The sequence below is a fragment of the Populus euphratica genome, unplaced genomic scaffold, assembly GCF_000495115.2.
Source record: "Populus euphratica unplaced genomic scaffold, PopEup_1.0 scaffold85.1, whole genome shotgun sequence".
Classification (NCBI taxonomy): Eukaryota; Viridiplantae; Streptophyta; class Magnoliopsida; order Malpighiales; family Salicaceae; genus Populus; species Populus euphratica.
The window spans coordinates 62,103-86,338 of record NW_011499898.1 but is presented as its reverse complement, the minus strand read 5'-3'; the positions used below and the strand labels follow the sequence as shown (position 1 = coordinate 86,338).

At 32.1% G+C, this 24,236-nt stretch overlaps 2 protein-coding genes across 7 annotated transcripts; one reads left to right on the top strand and one right to left on the bottom strand.

Annotated features, from left to right (window-relative positions):
* Positions 1–274: 274 nt before the first annotated feature.
* GLE1 (nucleoporin GLE1-like protein) lies at positions 275–10,886 on the bottom strand. Of its 6 annotated transcripts, none has more exons than XM_011035722.1 (19): positions 10,721–10,886; positions 10,121–10,201; positions 9,206–9,382; positions 8,936–9,103; positions 8,663–8,821; positions 8,369–8,489; positions 8,007–8,158; positions 6,965–7,136; positions 6,275–6,497; positions 5,600–5,709; positions 5,218–5,288; positions 4,964–5,045; positions 4,411–4,485; positions 3,932–4,015; positions 2,540–2,671; positions 2,255–2,377; positions 1,895–2,170; positions 1,616–1,687; positions 275–508 (listed from the first exon to the last, which is right to left on the bottom strand). In XM_011035722.1, coding segments are annotated over exons 3-17 (1,926 nt in total). In that variant the 5' UTR covers positions 9,208–9,382; positions 10,121–10,201; positions 10,721–10,886; the 3' UTR covers positions 275–508; positions 1,616–1,687; positions 1,895–1,918. The 6 variants fall into 6 exon arrangements, with proteins under 6 accessions (XP_011034024.1, XP_011034027.1, XP_011034028.1 ...); XM_011035725.1 differs by having other exon boundaries at positions 8,007–8,155; XM_011035726.1 differs by having other exon boundaries at positions 8,663–8,806.
* Positions 10,887–15,123: 4,237 nt separating this feature from the next.
* On the top strand, positions 15,124–18,909 carry LOC105132312 (uncharacterized). The gene is made up of 4 exons (XM_011035721.1): positions 15,124–15,586; positions 17,019–17,266; positions 17,374–17,894; positions 18,008–18,909. The coding sequence occupies exons 1-4, from the start codon at positions 15,167–15,169 to the stop codon at positions 18,517–18,519; spliced, it is 1,701 nt and encodes a 566-aa protein (XP_011034023.1). The 5' UTR covers positions 15,124–15,166; the 3' UTR covers positions 18,520–18,909.
* The last annotated feature ends 5,327 nt before the right edge of the window (positions 18,910–24,236 follow it).

Genomic DNA, 24,236 nt, shown 5'->3' with positions numbered 1-24,236 from the left:
GGGGGTTGTATAAAAATACCCAGAACGATTATAAAATAAATAAAAAACTTATTCATTTTTTTTTAAAAAAATTATTTAATCATTTTAATTAGACACCTATTGGAGACTACCTCTCTAATCCAAGGACGTGCTGATTAATTTTTCCCGAGAAAAGCATTATAAAAGAAATCTGAGAAAAGAAAATCTGGAATTGGCCACTTTTATTTTCAAGGAAAAAAGACCTTAACTTCAATGGAAAAAAAAAAAAAAAAACAACAACAGCCATGACAAGTGATTGAGATAGTGAAACTAGCACAAAAAAAAAAATCATTGTGATATGAGCACACTAGTCGACGCAAGGACCACATAATCTAATTAACATTACACAAAAATTTCTATAAATGGTGTTCAATATCAAACATCACAATTCGCATCAACGCAATACATATTTTCCATTGACATCCAGGAAAAGAATAAGAAACAACAATCGGCAAAAGGTGTAATAATGTCACTCTTTTTTTCCAGCAACCTGCATTCGCCAAGGCAGAGTTGTGAGGGGACACAGCAGCTCTCATTTAAATATATGAAGGACATTGTACCTAATTTCTCCATCCAAACGCATTCACACTCTACGTGTCAAATTCGGGCCAAATTTCTACTTGCATTTTAACTCCAAGAAGGTACAGATCAATCATATGAAATTGCAGGTTACGACAGGGATCTTAACTGCAGGTGTTTTACCCTTGGGAGGATAGAAATTTCCCCTACCACATAGAAATACAGCCTTGATGGACATCCCTAGTTTCAGATGGATTTATCTACCAAATCACACTTTTTGTTGGGGGTTGAGGCCGAGCAGCATGGTGAGTTGATTCAGTATGGATATCACTCATGGTATGCACATGTTGAATGTTCTCAAGATGATAAATCAGCATCAATGCAAGATGGGGGGCTTTCGCATTGGCTGTCCAGGGATTCCAACATATTCGTTCTGTTTATACAATGATTGATTATCTTCCGATTAATTGAGTACCTAAACTACATTCATACTCATGAAGCAAAGAGAAGATTGTTATGATAACTCTGCATTCTATATTATTTATACAAAAGAGAGCATTTGAGAAAATAAGGATTTATTTTATGATCAAATAATTTTTTCTAATTGCATGCTCTCTTAAGAAAAAGATTTCAACCCCCATGGTAGATAATAACATCAAATCTCTATTAATCTCAGAAGATCCAATAGATTGATTGTTTTCTAACAAAATTCATGGCAACAGAAACAGACAGCAATTGAAAAGTAGAATCCATTAATAATTTGTTCTTGATAACCAAATAATTTAACCTCAATTAAATGCCATAAAAGAATATTAAAATGATAAATGGGCCACCAACATAAAGTTCAAGTAACTAGGTACTGGGATGGCAGCTAATTATTACTTATTCTGAAGGCTTACTAACATCTATTATAGTTGCCTTGAGCTGTATTTAGACCATACAATTGCATCCATGAAATAGAAAAGAACCACCAACAATCTTATTTCCATGCGACGATGATGATAATAAAAAATTTCAACAACAATTAAAACTGTTAAAAATGTGTGTACGGACAGCTATGCGTGAAAGAGACAAATACCTGGAGGTCATTTGATAGAAGTATGCTTGATTGAATTAATCTTTAGCAGTAATAACTAAAACTTCCTTGTCCCTGTTGATAGATTGAAATTATTGATGTATTAATACCACATAGCCATACTCTGAGAAAACAAGTATCCAGATAATTACAGAAAAAATGAAGACATGGAATTAGAGATAATATGGATTAAGATGTTAAATTGAAGTGTTAAGTAGAAAGAACAAAGCTAACTATAAGAAAGTAGACTAACTGTTAATTGGCCAAGAAATGCCATCCTACCTTGTTAACTTAATAGCATGTCAGTCAATAGTAGTGACCTCTACTTGGTTCTGACTCGGGTACCATGACACTAGATAGCAATTGACCCTGCAAGCTCCTTCCTTCAGGCTCCTGGCAGAACTTATTGTCCTCTATGTAAGACTGAATTTCTAGAATTATTGGATTTAATTCTGAATCCCCCCGTTCTCTCAATGCATTTAGAAAGTCATTTAAGATTATGTGGAGCATCTTCGTAAACTGAGATTTGTATTTTCTGAAGAGAACAAATCCTGCTGTCTGTGGAAACATAGAATTTTCTCAGCTCCATGGGTCCTCTAAATACCACTACACCAAGTACATCAAAAAAATCTACCAACTTACTTGCAGGAAGGCATTCAATGCAACAGCAGTATACATATTGGCAGGGAGAACATTTAAGAACCTCGCAAGCCATGCCCAACCTTCTTTAGGACCATGAATGTTTGGGACACCCTGCACTTCTGTCTGCAAAGTTACAAGTGACCAGGGTCAGCTGCCACTGATAAGGTATGAAGAGGTTAAAATGGGAGCCAAGATATTAATCCTCAATGAGAATGGCCAAGCTGTCATCCTAATAATACAGATGAAAACTCTTTTTCTTATTATTAAGAAAAGAGAGTGACAAACCTGAACTAGAGCCCCATACAGTTTCATGTAAGATTCTAACCGTTTCAAATAATCCTTCACACTCTCAAGCTTCCCACCATCTTCTCGATGGCCAATGTCTTTATAGTAAGCCTCTTTTGATTCAAAGGCCGACTGAAATTGGAGAGAGAGAGAGAAAAGCAACAATAAATAATGGGAGTTGCAACAAAAACAACAAAAACAAAGGAAGAAATGCCACAAGTAAATCCTGTTCTCTCATCTTTTACCACTTACAGACCACTACCTGATTATTAGCCTTTTTACTTCTAAGTTAGATTTCTATCAGAATGCCAAGAGTGGAAAAGATTTTTCTGGAACTGTATTTCTGTGAATTTGAAGACCACAGTAGGTAGAAAAAGGATTTTTAAAGGATGCTGATGGAAATTGAGGTGATATTGAAGTAACACTCATGAAATACACATAGGAATGGAGGTCCCTTTCCAACACTTTACCAACTAAAATCCGAAGTTAGTCAAACAGGTTCTAAGGTAATGAAGGAAACACAAATATAGATAAAAGAAAATTGTAGAGCTTTTCCCTATGGTGACAAATGATTATTGCCACAAGTGATGGGTTACGACTTGGAAGAAACTTCAGAAAACATTTACTTTGACACAGATTTAACTTTAGGCTCTTCCCAATTGACAATCTCAAGTGTGCATAGCTAGCCACTTTCAGGACACTTTTCAAGATTGAAAACATAACAGGGATATTTGATAGGTTATCTGAGAAAATCATTTATATAACAGGAACATCTTCATATGTACTGCTATTTGTTAATCAAGATGAGATGTTTGAGAGATAAAAAAATGACTTCATAAGGTCATCCTTTGATCTACTGATGCATGGTAGATTAGAATTCTTTGACGTTAACAAGTAAAGAGCACTGAGAATGTTGATAAACAGACTCTGTATCAGCCCAGTAGAGTTTTAAGTTAAGGAACTCTTTCCTCCAGTTCCCAGTCTCTCTGATCTTTCCTTCTGTATTCTATATCATTCACAATTGCATGTACCATATACAGGTTAAGCAAGATTCTTTTGATTTTATTTTAATTTATTATTTTAACACATTTGATTCTTTTGACTTCATAAGGTCATCCTTTGATCTACTGATGCATGGTAGATTAGAATTCTTTGACGTTAACAAGTAAAGAGCACTGAGAATGTTGATAAACAGACTCTGTATCAGCCCAGTAGAGTTTTAAGTTAAGGAACTCTTTCCTCCAGTTCCCAGTCTCTCTGATCTTTCCTTCTGTATTCTATATCATTCACAAATGCATGTACCATATACAGGTTAAGCAAGATTCTTTTGATTTTATTTTAATGTATTATTTTAACACATTTGTGGAAAGCTCAAGGGATTAAATGAGTCACCTTTGAGTACACTATGTGCTTTGGGACAGTGTAGATGCAAGCTCTATGGAACTCAGCAAGAAGAAGATCCATTGCTTGTGGGACCTGATTCACAAATAATTAACATACATGAGAGAACAGAAGATACCCAAGCATAAGGGCATACCTTCTGCTGAAATATGATTAAAACATTCCCTAATCTTCCTTGGAAGGCATAAACCCAACCCTAGCCTATGCTTATGTGAAAAATCCTCTACAGACCACTAGGGCCACATCTTCTCATTTTAGAATCAAATGGTGCACTGCAAAGTCACCCAGGTAAACAGCCGAAGTTTGCAGGTCTTATTTTCCTTTTCACCATTAGTATCTTCACACAATCTTCAAACTTACAGAGCATGATAACAACTTAATATCTCTCACAAAACCCACCCCTGTCTGAACAAGACAGAAAATGAGAAAAAACAGAAGAGAAGAAAACAAGTTAAATTGAACAGCTTTACCTGTGAAGCAACAAGAACAATGACGTGTCCACACGCAAAAACAGCATTATCAGGACTCTCACAATGGGAAACAACCTGTGGAGTCATAGACACCAAATCAGGGAAACATATTAGTGTGTCCTTTGCTTCCACATTCCGTGAATGAACAAATGACCAAGTAAAACACTGCATACAGACAATAGCTGCAATAAGAGGGCGAAGAACCTAAATGGACTAAATAAATTTTGCGCCACAGAGCTTCTTAGCAACATAAATAGAGAAAAGCTTATGTTTTCGAAGCTTGTAATTCACAAGGAGAATGCAAATTATAATCAGATGTATGCACACTTTATCTTTAGCTTTCTTAATTACACATGCTAATCAAAGTGCAGAAACAAAATATTTGCACCTTTTTCTTTTCTTCTTACTCTATAATTACATAAAAAATGTGGAATGCATTCCATCACAATGGATCTATATTGATGTTTTAGGACCCACTTCCTGAACTTTCTCACCACTAGATTCTCCCAATTACCTTATAAAAACAACAAACGAGACTAATAATCCAGATTACCTTCTTTGCAAATGCCACAACACTGATTGACTGTGGACAGGAAGGATTCTTTAAAATCTTAACAAGTTCACTTGCCTTTACTCTGTAACAAAATTAATAGAACATTTAAAATATTTTAGGATACAATAGAAGTGCACACTCATGAATAAATGGCAAATTGGATATATAAGGTCTCTTAAAGTAACCATTTGTTTCTCTTAAGTAACTAGAACAATGAACAGAATACTCAAAACACAAAAGGGTATCCACCTTACCTAACGTTCTCTTTTATCCCCCTTATTTGTCTGATCAGCCTAGAAATATGCCTCTCGTGGTTGCTAAAATCCTAATGAAAATGACAACAGAAAACAAGTCAGCGTATCAAATACAAGATTTAAAAGTTATGAGATCCCTTAAAATCACATAAGAACCACATTGAAAAACTGGAACATAAATAAAAATCCAAGAATGACCAAAGGAAAAGATGTATGTACCCAATATGAAGGAACGACAATAACAAATAACTAACAAATTTTAAAAATTAAGTAATTATAAGATCAGTGCCAGAAATTGTAAATCACAATGACAAGCATTTTTTTAATTAAGGTAACAGAACATGAGATTTGAAAACTCGACATAACATATTCTAGCAAATACCATATTGGAAGTCATTATCAATGTCCGGTTTGCTTCTTCAAGCTCTTTAAGCTTTAGCAATCTTCCCTGCTCTAAAGTCAGAGCAGTTTGTGCAGCCCTCACAACATCACCTGCAAAAATTGTCTAATTCAATAAAGGGCACAAACTACCGATGATGGGTATTGTGAAATGTAAATAGTGAAGCTTCCTTCCTGGATCTTGGTGTCATGGTAACATATAAAGTTTTTAAGAGAGAAAATAAAGAGACGAAGAGATGAAGAGCCAGGATTGAGCCCTGAGGAAGTTGAAAAGGATAGCCAATTGCAAAATGATGGGCACTCTTATATAGAAAAATAGAGGGGAGCAGAGAAGGGATGGAGATCATAAGGTTTTAGGCTACCAGCAATATATTTTCTTTTTATCACTACCAAAATAATATTCTGACACTGGCCTTTATGTTTTCCACTTAAAAATTTCACACAAAAGAAATATGTGAGAGAACAAGAGAGGAGATTGGAGAGGGAGGGAGGGAGGGAGGGAGGGAGGATAAAATGTTTAAAGAAAAGTTCAACATAAAATCAAAATGGACCACAAGCATGTCAATTTGAGACCCAAATTTCTTTTTGGGCTCTGAAACCTTTCATAATTCAAAGCACTAGAAATTTGAGTGCTTGCATAGGAATAAAAACAGAATACCTGTTGTTTGTGATTTCTTAGTTCTATTAGATCCAGACCCCTGGGGTTGAAGGTTCATATTTGAAGAGTCAGCATTTAGTTGGGGTTTGGCAGCCTCCTGTTGCGAGGCTACAGCAGCTATCCTTTTTGAGGCTTCAGTAGCTTCCTTTTCAGCTGCTTCCTTTGCTGCTCTCCTCTCTGCTTCTAAAGCAGCCATTTTTGCTTCCTCAAATCTAAGTTTGGCCTGCATTCAGAACTGTAATCAATATGCTGACAAATAATATCTACCAAGAAAGTTATGATAGATATACCACAATAAATTTAATCAAGGTTGGAGGTAAGAAGTTTGATCAAGAATGGGTAACCAATATCGTTACAAAATTCCCAAACATGCTATAGAGGTATTTCTTAGAGAACAACACAACACATGCAAACAGCTTGGAAAAATAATTTGCAGGCAATGATACTTGTACAGACATGGTGGAATTAAAGAAATACCAGGTCTCTCAATGAAGCAGGACTCACAGAAAATGCAATTCAAGAGCCCTAAACTTCAGGCATGAAGGGAGAGGCAACAAGCTCATAAGCTACGAAAGGAATGCAGCAAACATTGTACATATATTCAGAAATAGCATGTAAATTACATGATCACAAATCCTATGCCCAGAATTACACAGAAAATTATTAAAAACCCAGGACAAATCAACAAACCTCTGCTTCTGCTCTAGCTCTTTCTTGCCGTAATCTTTCCTCATGAAAAGCCCTTTCCTTTCTCTTGGCCTCTTCATGAGCTGCATCACTTCTTATTCTCCTTTCTTCTATTTGTGATTTTAGTTCATGATCTCGCTGAATGGCAGTTAAATGATTGTCAAGTGCCTCTGCACTATAACATCATAAAGAAATGTCATAAATCATTTCAGGTTTCTCTAAATGAATTGTCCCCAGCCCCCAGGAACTGGTGTGCAATTCACTTTAGACCTTATATATTATGCATTCACACTGTGCTAAGCCAAGCCACTGGTGTGCAATCAATTCAATTTAGATACACACATCACAACAGAGGAGTAATTGCATGCACAAGATTAGCATGCACTTACTTTGAACATGTCATCATGCCCAGTCCTCAAAATTAGAATCCCCTTTGACACATGACTTATACTTTTGTACACTAGTTTTTACTAAATTAAGATTATAACTTAAACATAATTTCAAAAGGAGTTGTTACTTTAATCGACCACCACTTGTATTTCCTGCCATTGTCTAGTAGGAATGTACTTAAATAAAACAATAGCAAACAACCAAACATTTAAAACCTCTAGAATTTCATAACACTTGGATCCCTAATTCATTGGTTCCTTCTAGCATATCAACCCCTTTCTTTCTCGGTTTCTTTCTCCTTCGAAAATTTCAAATTCCTTATCTCAGAATTATACATTGAGAAGGAACGATATGAATTTTGGAAAGCAGGGAGATTGCATCCACTATGGTCACTAATAATGCATTAAGCTGTCAGCAGCCAGTTTTTTTATTGTAGGTCAATCACACAGTGTTAACAAGAAATCGACAGAAATGACTGTAAGGTGTAGGTCAATTAAGAACAGTATCATGACTCCATTATTTCTTATGCAATTCAAAATACAATACAATAGAACAGAAAAATGGGCCAGAAATCTAATCATTGAAACAGGATTTTCTAACTATCAACTTACATAGGAGTATAAAGAAATAAAAGAACAAGAAGATGCAGTCTTACATTTTGCGTTGATAGTGAGTATCAAGTTTTCTTTCCAGTTCCTTCCTTGCTTCCCTATACTTCTCAATTCGAGCAAATGCAGATGCAGATTTTTCCTGCTCAGTCATTAATTCTGTCTCTATTGCTGAAAGTTGGTTCCTGATATCCTCCTGCTAATCAAACACTTTACCAATGTTAAACACCCAAAAAAAAGTCTCAATAAACCTCAACGCAAAAAATAATGATAATAAAATAACTAAATAAAAAATCTTGGGCCTCCCTACTTCTCTGACAACTCAACATGGCTGTTATGTGTGTATGTAATGAAGACAATATAAGGCACATAGCAACACACAAGAAATGACTGCAATTTAGATCCACACCTGCACTTGAAGATGATGCTCGTGACTTCGCTCAAAAAGAGCACTTTCAACTAACCCTACTTCATCCATCAAGTAGGACTGAGCATCGAAAGCTAACTCATAATCAGAACTGTCACTGTCACTGAAAGACAAGCAAAACACAGCAAAGAAATTGAACCCAGAAATCCAAAATAGCAGATTTACAGTAAGTAGAAAGCAAAGAAACAATTACTTAAATTAAATACTAAACAAATAATCATCCAGATATAATTCATGTAATCAGCATTTAAAGACCCGTGTAGTTTCATATCACACCTCATATAAAGATCATCGCAATTGAACCGTTTTGCAGTCACCATACTTAGATCATGATCCTCCTCCCTCTCGCTTTCTGAAAGCTCAGTTTCTTCATTGGACAAGCTCATGACAAAGGCCATGGGACTTCTCTTCACACCCTTCCTGTTCCAAAACTCTCTAAAATGAATCAAAACATTGGATTCAAGCAAGAATTCAAATAGTAAATGAATACACAATATGATATACAGATGCAACCAAGAGAAACCATAACAAATGGAAAAAACAGAGTACCGAGATTGAACTTTGGTGAAAGGCACAGGAATTGAACACGAGTCATGGAGCTTCTTTTCAAGTGAATGGAGCTCCGATGAAAGAGACTCGAAACTCCAATTGGGTTCGGGGTCAACTACAATGTCATGCACTTTCTGTGGACAGCGTGGTGCCAATTTAAAAGCTCCCCTGAAAAATTATCAATCAAGCACAAAGAGAGACAAAGAAATTCAAAACTTCGAAGCACAGAATCAAGATATTGTTAACTAAGAAAAAGAAGCCGGTACTTACATTTCTTTTAATCCTGCACAAGCTGCTTCAAAATTTTCAGGTTGTGAGATTGAATTGGATAGCCCTCAATTGGGGATAATGGTGCCCTAGGATGCAAGACTGTAGCCACTCCAGGGGAGGGGGGGACAATAGCTATACTCTGATTGATGTACACATCGAATATTCCAGCAGTTCACTCTGGACAAAAAGGACAAATTTAACATAAGTACATAGATAGAATTAAGAAATTCAATCTAACTGCAAAGTTAAATCAATCACATGCATAACTAGCCTAGGGGTAAGAATTCGGCTTTTTGGTGTGGTTTTTGGCATCTTTTATTTATTTTTTCATAAACTGAAATTGAACCAAATCAAAACCAAATTTTATGAACCAAAATGGTTCGGTTCAGTTTGGTTGATTCAGTGTTTTCTTCCTGAATCAATTAGTAATCAAATATTTCAATTGGAAAAATATAAGTATAGTTAAGAAAAGGGTTCCTGGTCACCACAGGTTGAACCCTCGTAATTTTTTGGGAAAACTAAATGGAATTTTGAATCATTAAAAAAAGAAATGATATTTAGGAAAGGAAAGCGATTATTTCCACTTTAAATTTTCCTTTCAATTTAAACCATCTGAAGCTTGAAAAAATAAATTTAGAAGACTGTCAAGGCAAGGTTGGAGGCCATGCCAACCTTCCCGCTAACCTTAACTTAACCAAACAACTATAGACAAGGATAAGCTTTTAGGGAAATAGGTATGCATTTTCTTCTTTGAGAAATGATTTTGATCAATAGTAATAATTATATCAAAATCAATACATCTCTTGTAAAGTTGTATCGACATAAACCTTAGTTTTGATGCATTAATTGTGAAAAGGTAGGGAGCACAAGCTATTCAAGTATGTAAGATACAGGGAGCAGAAAACAGGAGTTAACCTTGCATGTTGGGTAATGCTCTTTGAGATGATTAAGAAAATGATCTACGCAAGCCTTGTCAGCCTCTGTAACAAAAGCCACCTGCAATTTAGAAATAAAGTGAAAATTTACTGGTGGATATATGTGCATACGTATATGCATATATTCAAGTTTGTTTAACTATATTTACGCATCTTTTTGTTGATTGAAATATGCCTGCAGATTGAATAAAAGCAATCATACATGAGAAAACCCTAGATTTGGAAATCTGTATATATTAAAGCACAAAATAAGTATGATTAAGTACGAAGCTAAATTTCATCAAATTTCTGATTCTTAGCCATACGAAGCCATAAAATGATGGATTGGAAACTTAAATAAGTGTTTGGGTATCTCCTTTTGTTGCTAAATTTTTTTAAAAAATAATAATAATCGACATTAGCTTCACTGTCCTAAAATTAAACAGGATTTTGATATAAGGGCTTTGTAATTTATTTATTTTTACTAGTAAACAAATAAACAGAATATGTCCACCGAATTGCTTCGGTTCAGTTTAATTTCAAGTTCCGGCAAAAACTAGTACTGAATATCGGTATTCAAGAGAAGGAGAGAGGCACTCACTTGCAAGGAGAAGAAAACGTCCCAGCTTCACCTAGAGGAAATCTGAAAGACCTTCCTCTAGCAGTAATCTCAGAGCCGATTCCTTCACACAAGCACAGGAAAAGAGAGAGCGAGGCAGTCAGAGAGTGTGGAAGAGGACGAGACCGTGATTCGAAAGTGCCGGGGACCCGGGATGGCAATTTACTATGTGGTACGTGGCGGTTTGTTTTTTTTTAAAAAAATATTTTTATTTAAAAATATATTTAAATAATTTTTTTAATTTTTAAAATATACTTTTAATATCAATACATTAAAATAATTTAAAAACATTAAAAAAATTAATTTTTTAAAATATCTATTTTAAAAAAATTCTAAACCATTCCTTAATAAAAAAATTCAATGGATATTAATTGATCCGAGGGGTATTTTTTAAATAATTATTTTATCTATAAAATAATATTTTATATAAATATTATGAAATTCCTAAAATTTCCATTTGCTTACTTGTGTTCAAAACACGAAACATACGATGGGTCTCTTATAAAATAAATTATGTTTTTTTAGTTTCCAAACATTTATTTTTTATTGTTTGCTTTAAATATAAAAATAGTTACAAACATAAATACCATCATAAGTTCTAAAAAATTCAACTTGGTATTGATCCGTGAATTTTTTCTAGAGAAAATTAGTACAGTAATATAATTTTGATTTTTATACTCAATCACAAAACCTCTTATATACGTACTTACTTTCACTCTCAAAGAAAACCTCTTATATAATTATTCTTATTGCAATAATTATATATTCTGATATAATTATAATTTATGTTACTTTACAAATTTAATGGACGAGCACCAACCATTAGGTTATATTCTGTAAAACGGTGTCGGGGTGCAAAATTATCTTCGTAATTTCCACCTCCTTAACCAGTGTTTGGTAAAAGTTTGAGGGGAGATTCGAAAAGGTTGATACTTGACTCCAAAAATGGAGATAAAATGTTAACCTCACTGGGGAGGAGGTGAAGATTTGTGCTCTTTCCATTATTTTTTTAAATGTTTTTCAAACACAATTACGTGGAGATTTCTCTAATAATTTTACCTGTAATAATGAGCACTAATATGATGAAAATGAATAATAATTGTTTTTTAAAATATTATTTATTTATAAATATATTAAAATAGTTTTTATTTTTTTAAAAATATTTTTAACGTCAAACATCAAAATAATTTTAAAAAATAAAAATATAATTTAAAATAAAAAAATAAAAATTTTAAAAATAAAAATTACACCGCACAGCCATACGTACATCCAGTTGAAAATAGAAAAGGAAAGCAAGGTGCACGTTAAAATTGACAAGGAAAAAAAGAAAAAGAAAAAGAAAAGGGAACCACCATCCAAAAAGAAGAAGAAAAAAGCGAATCGTAAATCAATGCACTGCCTTGCAAGTCTTTCAAGGTTGACGAAGAGGCCACTGCAATCATGCCTTGCTCCTGAAGAGAAAGGGCGGTTGTCGATTTTCTTCGTATGTGGCGTTTTCTCGCTCTCACGGGTATCGCCACCTTTACATTGCTTAGCGTGTTCCCAACAACAAAGACCAATAATACCGTTATTTGTTTGAAACATGGTTTTAACTTATGTCTTCCTTCAAGCAACTGACAACTCTCTTTTTTTCTCTCTCTCTTTTTTAATTAATATTAATATTTAAGTTAAATTCTATTTATATATTTTAATTAACTTTATAAATTTTAAAATTAATAACTATGTAAATTTTTAGTAGCTTTAAGATTTATAAAATTTAAATTAATAATTTTTAAAAAATAAATTTAAAATCTAACAAATTAAATTACATCTTTCAAGATTAAAAGAATGTTTGGTTTGAAAGTGATTTTGACTATTTTTAATGGAATTCATACAAAAAAATATGTATTTTTAGCTTTTAAAAATGAATTTATACTTTAAATAATTATATATTTTAAAAAAATTATCATATTTCCAAACCAAACACACATTACTGAATAGCTGAATAGCTAGTGTTGTATTGAGTTAATCTTAGCATATATTATTAAATAAAAAAGTATGATAATTTTTTTAATTATTATTATTAGATTGGATTAATTGTTTTTATTAAAATACTATCATTTTATTTTATTTTATTATTGTTAGGTCAATTAGGTTTAAATTGAGTTTTATCAAGTCAATTAAGACATCAAAAACTAGATTAGATTGACCAAATTTAATTAGATTAATATTTTATTCAATTTAATTAAAAAATTAGTCAAGCGAAGCTTATTTGCAAGTGCAAGTTTAACAAGTTTAATTTAGAATTTTGTTATGCTTACAGGAAATGACATCAAACAATTATTTCACTACATGTTATTTATTATATCTCTGCATAAATAAATAAACTTTCGAATATGCTTTAACTTCTTTTCCCCTTTCTACCCTAATGATCATCTTCTTTGGCGAGTGACCACGCCTCGTATCAAAACTCAAACAGCTAGCTACAAAGTGTTTGCATAGTTTGTTTTAGATTCTGATAAGTATTTTTTTTTTGAAATATTTTTTATTTTAAAATTATTTTTTATTATTTTAAAAAATTTATTTTTAATATTAACATGTCAAAATAATTCAAAAATATTAAAAGTTTAATTTAAAATAATTTTTTTTAAAAAAAACACATTAAACCACGAAAACAAACAAAATCATAGAATAAAATACAATTAACGGATAAAGAAATAATTCCTTGAAAATCTTCATCAAAAGCTAACTTGGTAAAGAAGGGAATGGTTGCGGCATGGGAAAGTCTCTTTCTTTTGTTGTTTTGCTCTTGTTTCTATTTTAAATTTGACACACAAGATTATTTAGCCTCTTCAATATTTCACTGATACTAATTATTATACATATTCTAAAAAAATACTGTTTTTCTATAGAAATAACATAATTATACATTTTGCTAATTTTTTTATTGTAGCGTAGTGGTATGTAATAATGATAAAATTATAATTTTAAGAGATTTCTTATTTTTTGTACTTTATATTTTTATTATTTTACACTTGACCTATTTAATAGCATTTTTTTAATTTTTATCTTCGTGTTTTTTTGTTAGTTTTTCCTCTCTCCTTTTCCTTTTATTTTTTAAATAAAATTATTTTTTTTTATTTTTTACATTTTGAATATTTATCCCTCTACATTTAGTTTATCTATACTATTTTTTTTCTTATCTTCATGTAGAAATGTCATAATGGTTAATTTTTCATAGGTTCATCATGATGTTAAAAAAAATTATAATATTTTTTTATTATTTTAATGTTCTAATATTAAAAATAATTTTTAAAAAAAATATTATTTTAATATATTTTTAAACAGAAAAAACTTTAAAATTAAATCTTTATCACACTACCAAACATGCTATTAATTAGTTAAATCCTAAGAAAACTTATTTGCATTATATCAATAATTTGATATAAAAATACCATAAGTTTTGAAAAATCCTTAAATTAGGTTTTGAAAGATATTGTTTTAGATAATTTTGTTTTTTTTTTTTTAACTTAATTTTAGATTTTATATTGTGTCTTCTATTTATGATTACGATTCTTTGTTCCTTATAAATGTTGGTTTCTAAACTATTCAGAGAATTGAAAATAAATCAAGTTTGATATAATTATTCAAAAATAACATAAAAATTGAAATTCTTGCATGAATGCTGAGTTTTATATTTTTCTTATTGTTTTTTTTTTCCTGTTTGCATCATTAATAAACAATGTTTCCAAGTACTAGGGAAGTGTGTGCTTCGTGGTATTAGGACAAAAAAAAAAAAAAAAACTCGCATAATTACTATAAGCCACAAGGCTATTTTGTTTTGAAAAAAAGAGCATGGTTTATTTTAATATAAATTATTTTTTTAATAAATTATCTAAAATATTTTTAACTCATCATATTAATTAAATTATATCTTAACAATTTTCACGGGTTAATTTTATATAATAATTAAATAAAAAATTATATAGAAAAAAAATCAAAACATCTAATTTAATACTAGGGGTATCAGGTAAATTTGAAAGTTACTGAGTTTATGTTTTTTTGATAAAATATTTTGGCAAGAATTTATTGTGAATTTAGAATTATTATTAAAATTTATTTTTATTTTTAACATTAATACATCAAAATTATATATTTTTTAAATAAACTAATTCAATGTTTTTTTATACCAAATAGACTTTTTTAAAAGTATTTAAAAACTATTTCAAACTCACTTACTAACACTCCCTAGTTAAATTATTATAAACATATCCGGATTAATTAGATTAATATCTTATATAATTTAACTAAAATCCTAATCCGAATTATGTTTTATAAAAAAAAACAACGACGTTCATGACCAAAAAGAAATACGTGCATTCCCTCGGATATAAATAAGGACATCGAGCTCGACCCACGGAAAACCTCCAAGTCAGAACAAATCCACCAATGGATAGGGTAGTTTTCTTCTCTGTTCTTTCCATCTTCTCTTTTCTTGTAACATTCTCTGATGTGATGATACCACAAAAGCATGTCATGGCACTCCCTCTGTCTACTAACTCACGGTGGATCGTGGACGAAAACGGGCAAAGAGTGAAGCTGGCATGCGTGAATTGGGTATCACATCTCGAGGTCATGGTAGCCGAGGGGCTTAGCGAGCAGCCCATGGATGCTATCGCCAAGCGGATTGTGTCCATGGGGTTCAACTGTGTTAGGCTCACCTGGCCAGTTTTCCTGGTAACCAATGACACTCTGGGGTCTCTCACTGTAAGACAATCTCTCCGAAGCCTTGGTCTGCTCGAATCAATCTCTGGTATCCAGGCCAACAACCCCTCCATCATTGATCTCCCCCTCCTTGACGTTTACCAGGTAATAGCTTTCTCTGCTTAGAAATTAACATTACCTAAAAAAGATTAAAATGAAACAAGATCATGGAAATTTTTTTGCAAGTGGCGGTAGCTACAAGATAATTTACATAATGTTGATTGGCAATTTTTTTTTTTTAATAATTTAAGCACTAAGTCATCCTTAAAAATAATGCTTAAAGTTTTTTGTGCTTACCGAGGGTTTGAGATAAGAACAACGTAACTGAGAGAAGAAGTCGGGATGACGATAGATGGTTGGTGGCCGACGGCGACAACGATGTTTTTAAAGTCCTATATTCTGTAATTTACATTATGACCCTTATCATGATGCTAAATTTCGTTAGTTTAGCTATGCTTTAAACAACATTATTACATTGATTTACAAAAAAAGAGGCTACATAAGCTGAAATAGTTAATGGTTGGATGTTCAATAATTCCTATGATGTTATAAAAAATTATCTCTGTTGTATAGCCCAGGATTTCAAATAAATCAATAAAAAAGGTTAAATGACTCAAAACTATCTTTAAGCTTCATAGGAAATTTGTTTTTTGAAAAATAAATTTTAGAAAAATTAAATTTCTAAAAAATAAATTATTTTTGGATATTTGGTAGTGTTATAAAAAATAAACTGGAAAACACTTTCCGGTTATGTTATGAAAAATAAACTAAAAAATAACTTATTAATACTTTATTTTTTTCAAGTTTATTAAAATAATAAAAAATAAATCTTACAAATTAAAAACTTGAATAAGAATGAACTTGAAAAAAATATAATTTCATAAATTATCTTAAATAAAATAAATAATAATTGAAATAATAGAGAATCTAAAAAAAAAAGATGAAGAAATTAAAATAATAATAATAATAATTAACATTTCATAAATTATTTAAAAAATAAGTAACAATCAAAAGAATGAGGACCAAATTTGATAGATAAAAAACTTTAATAAAAAAATAATAGAAAAAACAAATAACAATTATAAAAATAAGGGTCAAAGTTAATATAAAAATTAAATTAAAAAATATATATTCAAAACAAAATATATATAACAATCAAAAGTTTGAAAATTAAATTTGATATAATCAGCAAATAATATGACATTAAATTTTTCAGAACTTCCGGAAAGTATTTTCCATCTAAATTTTTCAGGAAAATATTTTTCTGAAAACCAATTCAAATTTTTCTTTAATTGGAAAGTGTTCTCCGTTGACTAACTTTTTTAATAATAAATAAATATAGAAAAATTTAAAAAATAATTTTTTGGAAAATGAATTTCAGGAAACAAACATGACTTTAATTTTAGATTAAAATAAACTTGTTTTCTCAATTTTTTTTTGAGTATTATAAACTATTTTTTTGGTAAAAAAAGAACACTGCTGCACTATTAGTTTAATTTAATTTCCTTCTAAGAAATGAAGATTAATGGTGTTTCAGGCAGTGGTGTCTAACCTTGGGGATAATAATGTGATGGTGATATTGGACAATCACATAAGCAAGCCTGGTTGGTGCTGCAGTAATTTTGATGGCAATGGCTTCTTCGGTGACCAATATTTCGACCCGGATCTATGGATCACGGGCCTAACTAGAATGGCGAGCATGTTTAACGGTGTGCCTAATGTGGTGGGCATGAGCTTGAGGAATGAGCTTCGAGGCCCCAAACAAAATGTCAATGATTGGTACAGGTAATTTGTCCTCGGTGAATCTTTTTGAAAAAAGATTTATTAGTCCTGAATCAATTGTTGTCTTCCTAAATCGAATGATCCGTTTTCATGCTAATGACATGAGCCAGGTACATGCAAAAAGGAGCTGAAGCAGTGCACTCAGCGAACCCCGATGTTATTGTCATTCTATCGGGCCTGAATTATGACAAAGACTTGTCTTTCCTGCGCAATCGACCTGTGAATCTAACATTCAGTCGTAAAATAGTGTTTGAAGTGCATTGGTATGGTTTTACAGATGGGCAGGCATGGAAAAATGGCAACCCGAACCAAGTGTGTGGAAGAGTGGTGGATAATATGATGAGGATATCCGGATTTTTGTTGGACCAAGGTTGGCCGTTGTTCATGAGTGAGTTTGGGGTGGATCAAAGAGGGACAAATGTTAATGATAACAGATACTTGGGATGCTTCCTTGGTGTTGCAGCTGAACTTGACTTGGATTGGGCTTTGTGGACGCTAGTTGGAAGTTATTATTTGAGGCAAGGTGTTATAGGGATGAATGAGTACTATGGGGTGTTGAATTCGAACTGGCGTGAGACTAGGAATTCAACCTTTTTGCAGCAAATATCTGCCCTCCAATCTCCTTTTCGAGGTATGGCGTTTATGGCCTCGTATGAGTTCCTTAAATCTGCATCTTGTGCTCTTGATACATTCAACTGTTTTTTTTATAGCTAATCCTTAAGGTTGTGTTTGTGGAAAACTCAGGACCAGGTGTATCAGAAGTTCATCTACATAAAGTGATCTTCCACCCATCAACAGGTCTGTGTGTGTTGAGGAAATCAATGCTGGAGCCATTAAGATTAGGTCCTTGCACTAAATCTGAAGCCTGGAACTACACGCCCCAGAAGATACTGTCAGTGAAGGGGACATACTTCTGCTTACAAACAGATGAATTGGCTAAACCAGCAAAACTTGGTATAATGTGCACAGATTCTAATTCAAAATGGGAAACTATCTCAGATTCTAAAATGCACTTGTCATCCAAGGCCCCCAATGGCACGCCCGTTTGCTTGGATATAGGTTCCAACAACACCATTGTTACAAATACTTGCAAATGTTTGAGTAAAGATAACACATGCGACCCGGAAAGCCAATGGTTTAAATTAGTTAATAGCACAACAAGAAGTTCAATCATGACAAAACCATCGTCACTGATCAGTTCAATCCTCAATTTCCCAGCGAAGGATTTCTTATGGAAGTTCTTAGGCTCAGTATAAACTTGTATAGCAGAAGCTGCCTACGGAGCAATTTTACAAGGTGCTACTTTGGACAATCTATAAGTTCAATGTCAGGCATCTCAAGTAATATAACAAAAGTCAGGTTGAATTTATGTCTGACACATTACTTATCTCTAAATAGGCTGTTCTATCATACAAGCCTAGTCAAAACATTCTCTATTCTGTCTATTGTTTGGTCAATTTTTGCTGCAATTTAGGGCAGGTTTGCTATTTGTATGTCTGCCTATTGCAGAAACTAGCAGATGGATCCAGGCACAAGAATGTCTACTGTCAAGTAATATTGTAACCAACAGATTGCAGGCTCAAGATTTGAGCACAGCCACTATGAAAATCTATGAAAAGGATACAACAGCTTCTAGATTTTCCAAATCCATGCTTTTCTTTTTCTATCCTTTTTTCCCCTTTTAAAAAAATAGAAATTCATAAGCATTTCAGAAAATGAAAGACAAGAACCAGCGGATTACCTATCCTGTTCTGAAAGATCAACTTCTAATACCATGAAGAATATAAATAGTCTAAACCATATAGTTTTGACACGGAATATGTGATCAATTGGAGAGATTATTCAAGTAGCAGAACGCAGGTTTAACCGCAGAAACAATTCTTCCATCACATCTACTCCACTTTTTTCCACCGTTACTCCTAAAGGAGTGATCTTTATTATCTTTATTGATATAAGTTATGCAATCATGACAAAATCATCCTATCAGACCGTTAAGATATAACTTTTTTGTTGAGAAAACTAGGAATAAATAACCGGATATCAATCTATCCAGATCAATTCACAAGTTTCAATTTTTTTTTTCTTTTTTTGGAATCAAAATCAGGATCAAACAATCAATAAATAGAAAGTAATAATCATACAAATCAACACCAATATTTTTTACATGGAAAACCCAATGCAAGAAAAACCACGGGACTGTAGTCCACCTAAAAACTTCTACTATTAACAAATAATGGTTTCACAACTGTTCTTCCTTAGATTCAATTAAAGGCTACAACATATATATCATCAAGAACAACTTATTCTTGGAATACAACAAGATTAAAGAAGTATTTAAGAAAAACTCACATACTGATAACCCCGTTTTCTATTAAAACGGCTAGCTTCCACACCATCAATCTTCAATCCAACCGTTCAGAATGAAGAGTAAAGTGTCTAGAAACTGCTGTCAAAATATCAGCTCGATCCAACAGTGACGAGTTGGAAATCAAAAAAAGAAGATAGACTGTTTTGCTACCTTTTCTTCCTTTATTTCTTCCTTTTTCTCTTTTCTCTCCTATTTTCTCTCTTTCAAATCTGTTATATAACCTTCTACAGTGAACATTACGTTTTTAATTTCAATGTTGTCTCTTAACAATTAATGTGGTGGTCCCACTATCAGGGCAGAACTAGAATTATTTATTAGAAGGGGCCAAAATTAATGTAATAAAATATAATATTTATTTTAATTTATTGTATATGAGTTGTAAAATAAAACCTGTATAATTTAGTTTTATTCAAATAACTTACTACAAATATATAATGACCTTATTATAATGTAAAAGGTTTAGAGCAATACCAATTGAGTCAATGCAATGAAGTTAATTTCATATTCATAATATATTCATTACTTTAATATTGTTAGTCTTTATATCTATCAAATATAAACATACAAATTATATAAGAAACATTAGGTAAAGCGAAGCATTATTTATGTTTGATAAACTTTGAAATAAAGCAAAAAAATAATAAAAAATGATTCTTAAATATTTATTTTAATTGTGCTCATCGTTCTTTCATAAAATAAAAATCATCGATTATCATATCAATTGTGAATTTTTCAACAATTTCTTTTTCTATATAAACAATCAAATAATTTACAATAAAATCATTTTTCATCTGATTGTGAAGTATTGTTTTAACAATCTTTATTGCTGAAAAGCTCGTTTAGTTGTTGTTGTCGAAACAAGAAGAATCAAAATAAATCAAATCAACATGTCAACTAGCAGATAAATTGTTGATTTTTCTGTTTCAACCAATCCTTGACATAAATCAGCAATTGATGACATGTTTTTTTAACTTTGGATGATTTGATACATGATTGGATGACATGTTCTAAAATCAAAATATATATCATGAGAAAGAATGGATAATTTTGGCGGCTCTGCTTAAAACAAAACATAAAAAAATCCAAGCACAATCAAAACAAAAAAATAAAATATATCTAATTAATTAGAAAAAAAATCACCATAACAAGAATTCTAAAAACAATTGATAAAACTAGCAGATTTGAGGAAAAAATGAGCAAAAATCATAGAATTATAAAAAAAACTCATCAAATTATTAACAAAAATCTCAAAATAAAACTAAAATAGATTTTAAATTTAAATTACCTTATTTTATTTGATGAAAGATAAATTAATTGGTGGCTCTACTATGATGTTTTTATAAAAAACTTTTACCCATGATTTGTGTTTTTATCAGCTATAAGATTTATATTAGAACTACACAAGATAATAATCTTATATTTTTTATTTTCACATAGGTCAATAGTAAATAAAAAATTAAAAGTAAAGTTACATTTAATGTTAATAAGGCCACCTTTTTAAAATAAAAAAATATAACACCTCCACCTCACACTTAATTACCTAATTCCATTGTGTCCCAAGTGAATTTTCTATCTCTGGTTTTCATTTTGGTGTTTATAATTGAAACCCATTTTTAAAATTCAATTCTTTTTCTATGAATTTGTGTTGTAATTGCATTGTACATTGTATTTCACATTGATCTTTTTTCCTTTTCATGCATAATGATTGGTTTAGCGATTCTTAATCTCTCAACATTTGTGTATTTAAAATGTCTTGGGGGGGCCCTGGCCCCTGCTTGCCTCCACCCCTGCCCACTATCACATGGTGCGGGACCACACACAACAAATCTCCCTCTCACACACCATGTAAGGAATTCGCCATACTGAGGATCAACATATAAGCTTTAATTTAGGAGGCTCTACCAAGCATGCTTCCCTTTTGCAAAATTTAAACTTCTTTTTTGGTAGAGGTTTGGTCATCATGTTTGACACATTGTTATTGGTATGGATCTTCTCAACAACAAATGACTTCATCTCCATAGCATCTCAAATCCATTGATATCTAACCTCAATGTGCTTTGATAGAGAGTGAAAAGTAGGATGCTTACTGAGATGGATTACACTTTGACTGTCACAGTGTAACAGTCAAAATGCAACACAAAGTTCTCTTGAACTAAACCAAGTTCATGTAAGAACTTTTTCATCCATAACAACTCCTTGCTCCTTTTAGTAAGAGCAATATATTTAGCCTCTATAGTGAATAATGCAACATATTTTTGTAACCTTGATTGCCATTACACTGCTCCCCCTACAAACTTCATCAAGTATCCTGATGTGGACTTTCTAGAATCAACATCACCAGCCATATCTGCATCTGTGTATCCATCCAACACAGGTTTATTATTATCAAAACATAAGCTAAAACTAGAAGTACCTTTGAGATACCTAAGTATCCATTTCACTGCTGACTAGTGTTCTTTACTAGAATTGGAGAGGAACCAACTAACCACGCCAACTGCATGAGCTATATCCGGCCTTGTGCAAACCATGACATATATCAAGATACCAATCACGGATGCATAAGAAATCTTTTTCATCTCATCCTTTTCTTCATCACTTGAAGGACACTACTTAGGACTTAGTTTAAAGTGGCCTGTAAGTGGAGAACAAACAGGTTTTGAGTTGTTCATATTGAATCTCTCAATTACCTTTTGAACATATCTCTCTTGAGATAGCCAAAATTTTTCTTTCTTCTTGTCACGTGTGATCCTCATGTTGAGAATTTATTTTGCCGGTCCTAAGTCTTTCATTACAAAAGACTTACTTAACTCTTCTTTTAAAATCTAAATCTTCTTAGCATTATGACCAACAATCAACATATCATTTACATATAACAAGAGAGTAATAAAGTTCCTATTTGGGAACCTTTTTATAAATACATAATGATCAAAAGTGTCCTATCATAACCATGATCCACTATGAAAGAATCAAACTTTTAGTACCATTATCTTGGAGCTTGCTTTAACTTATATAGACTCCTTTTTAACTTGCAAACTAACTACTCTTTACCTTTTGCTTCAAACCCTTCAGGTTGCTCCATGTAGATCTCCTCATTTAAATAACCATGGAGAAATGTAGTTTTCACATCAAGTTATTCAACTTCAAGATTCAAATTAGCAGCTAAGCAAAGCACAACTCGGATTGAATACATTTTGACCACTGGTGAAAAAATTTCTTCAAAATCAATACCTTTCTTCTGACTGAAACCTTTCACAACCAATTTTGCCTTGTACCTTGGCGGCGAGCAATGTTCATCAATTTTCAACCTAAACACCCATTTGTTCTTGAGTGCTCTCTTACCTTAAGAAGTTTCACTAACTCAAAAGTATGGTTTTCATGCAAGGATTTCATCTCTTTTTGCATTGCTTTCAACCACTCACTTTTCTTCTCATATAACATAGCTTCATCAAAGCATTCTGGCTTTCCCCTATCAGTAACCAATACATGCTTATGAGGAGAATATTTGGTGGAAGGTTAGCGAGGTCTAGTTGACATTCTTAATTGTGCCTCTTCTAAAGCTTCTTGCATAACCTATTCAGGAATAACATCAATATCATCATTAACTAATTCAGGATCACCAATTAATGACTCAATAAGAAAACCACCATTATCATCATTTTATAAATCTCCTAGCAGGCATCAAAGGTAACCATGAAGTAGGTCTTGGATTTGAATTAGATGGAATAAAATAGTAGACTCTATTTTCTCCTTCTGTTCAAAGTCATCAATGGTTTGATATTCAAAGAAGATAACATCTCTACTTCTCACAATTTTCTTCTTTTTTGGATCCCACAACCTATAGCTAAACTCATCATCTTTAGAGCCTAAGAAAATACATTGCTTTGTCTTGCTGTCAAGCTTAGACCTTTCATTCCTAGGAATATATACGAATGCTCTGCATCTAAACACTCTTAAGTGTATATATAATAAGAAAACCACCATTATCATCATTTTATAAATCTCCTAGCAGGCATCAAAGGTAACCATGAAGTAGGTCTTGGATTTGAATTAGATGGAATAAAATAGTAGACTCTATTTTCTCCTTCTGTTCAAAGTCATCAATGGTTTGATATTCAAAGAAGATAACATCTCTACTTCTCACAATTTTCTTCTTTTTTGGATCCCACAACCTATAGCTAAACTCATCATCTTTAGAGCCTAAGAAAATACATTGCTTTGTCTTGCTGTCAAGCTTAGACCTTTCATTCCTAGGAATATATACGAATGCTCTGCATCTAAACACTCTTAAGTGTATATATGAGACATCCTTTCCTTTCCAAACTCTATCTAGAATATCAAATTCAAGAAGAACTGATGGAGAAAGGTTGATCATGACAACTGCAGTCTTCATTGCCTTACCCTAAAAGGACTTAAGCAGCTTTGTATGAGAGAGCATATATCTAATTCTTTTAACAATGGTTCTATTTATTCTCTCAACCACTTTATTCTGTTTTGGAGTCTTAGGAACTGTCTTCTCCAACTAGATACCATGTTCCTTACAATACTTCTTAAAAGGACTCCTGTATTCACCATTATTGTCAGCTTGAATATATTTTAGCTTTCTAT

What these genes read in the sequence shown, in the direction of transcription:
- GLE1 (XM_011035722.1), bottom strand. An exon ending in TTCACCAAAGTTCAATCTCG is followed by an intron (nt 8,822 to 8,935) that starts GTACTCTGTTTT and finishes GATTCATTTTAG; the next exon opens with AGAGTTTTGGAACAGGAAGG. An exon ending in GAGCTAGAGCAGAAGCAGAG is followed by an intron (nt 6,498 to 6,964) that starts GTTTGTTGATTT and finishes TTCTGAATGCAG; the next exon opens with GCCAAACTTAGATTTGAGGA.
- LOC105132312 (XM_011035721.1), top strand. Translation starts at nt 15,167, where the DNA reads ATGGATAGGGTAGTTTTCTTCTCTGTTCTTTCCATCTTCTCTTTTCTT. An exon ending in CCCTCCTTGACGTTTACCAG is followed by an intron (nt 15,587 to 17,018) that starts GTAATAGCTTTC and finishes ATGGTGTTTCAG; the next exon opens with GCAGTGGTGTCTAACCTTGG. An exon ending in AATGTCAATGATTGGTACAG is followed by an intron (nt 17,267 to 17,373) that starts GTAATTTGTCCT and finishes GACATGAGCCAG; the next exon opens with GTACATGCAAAAAGGAGCTG.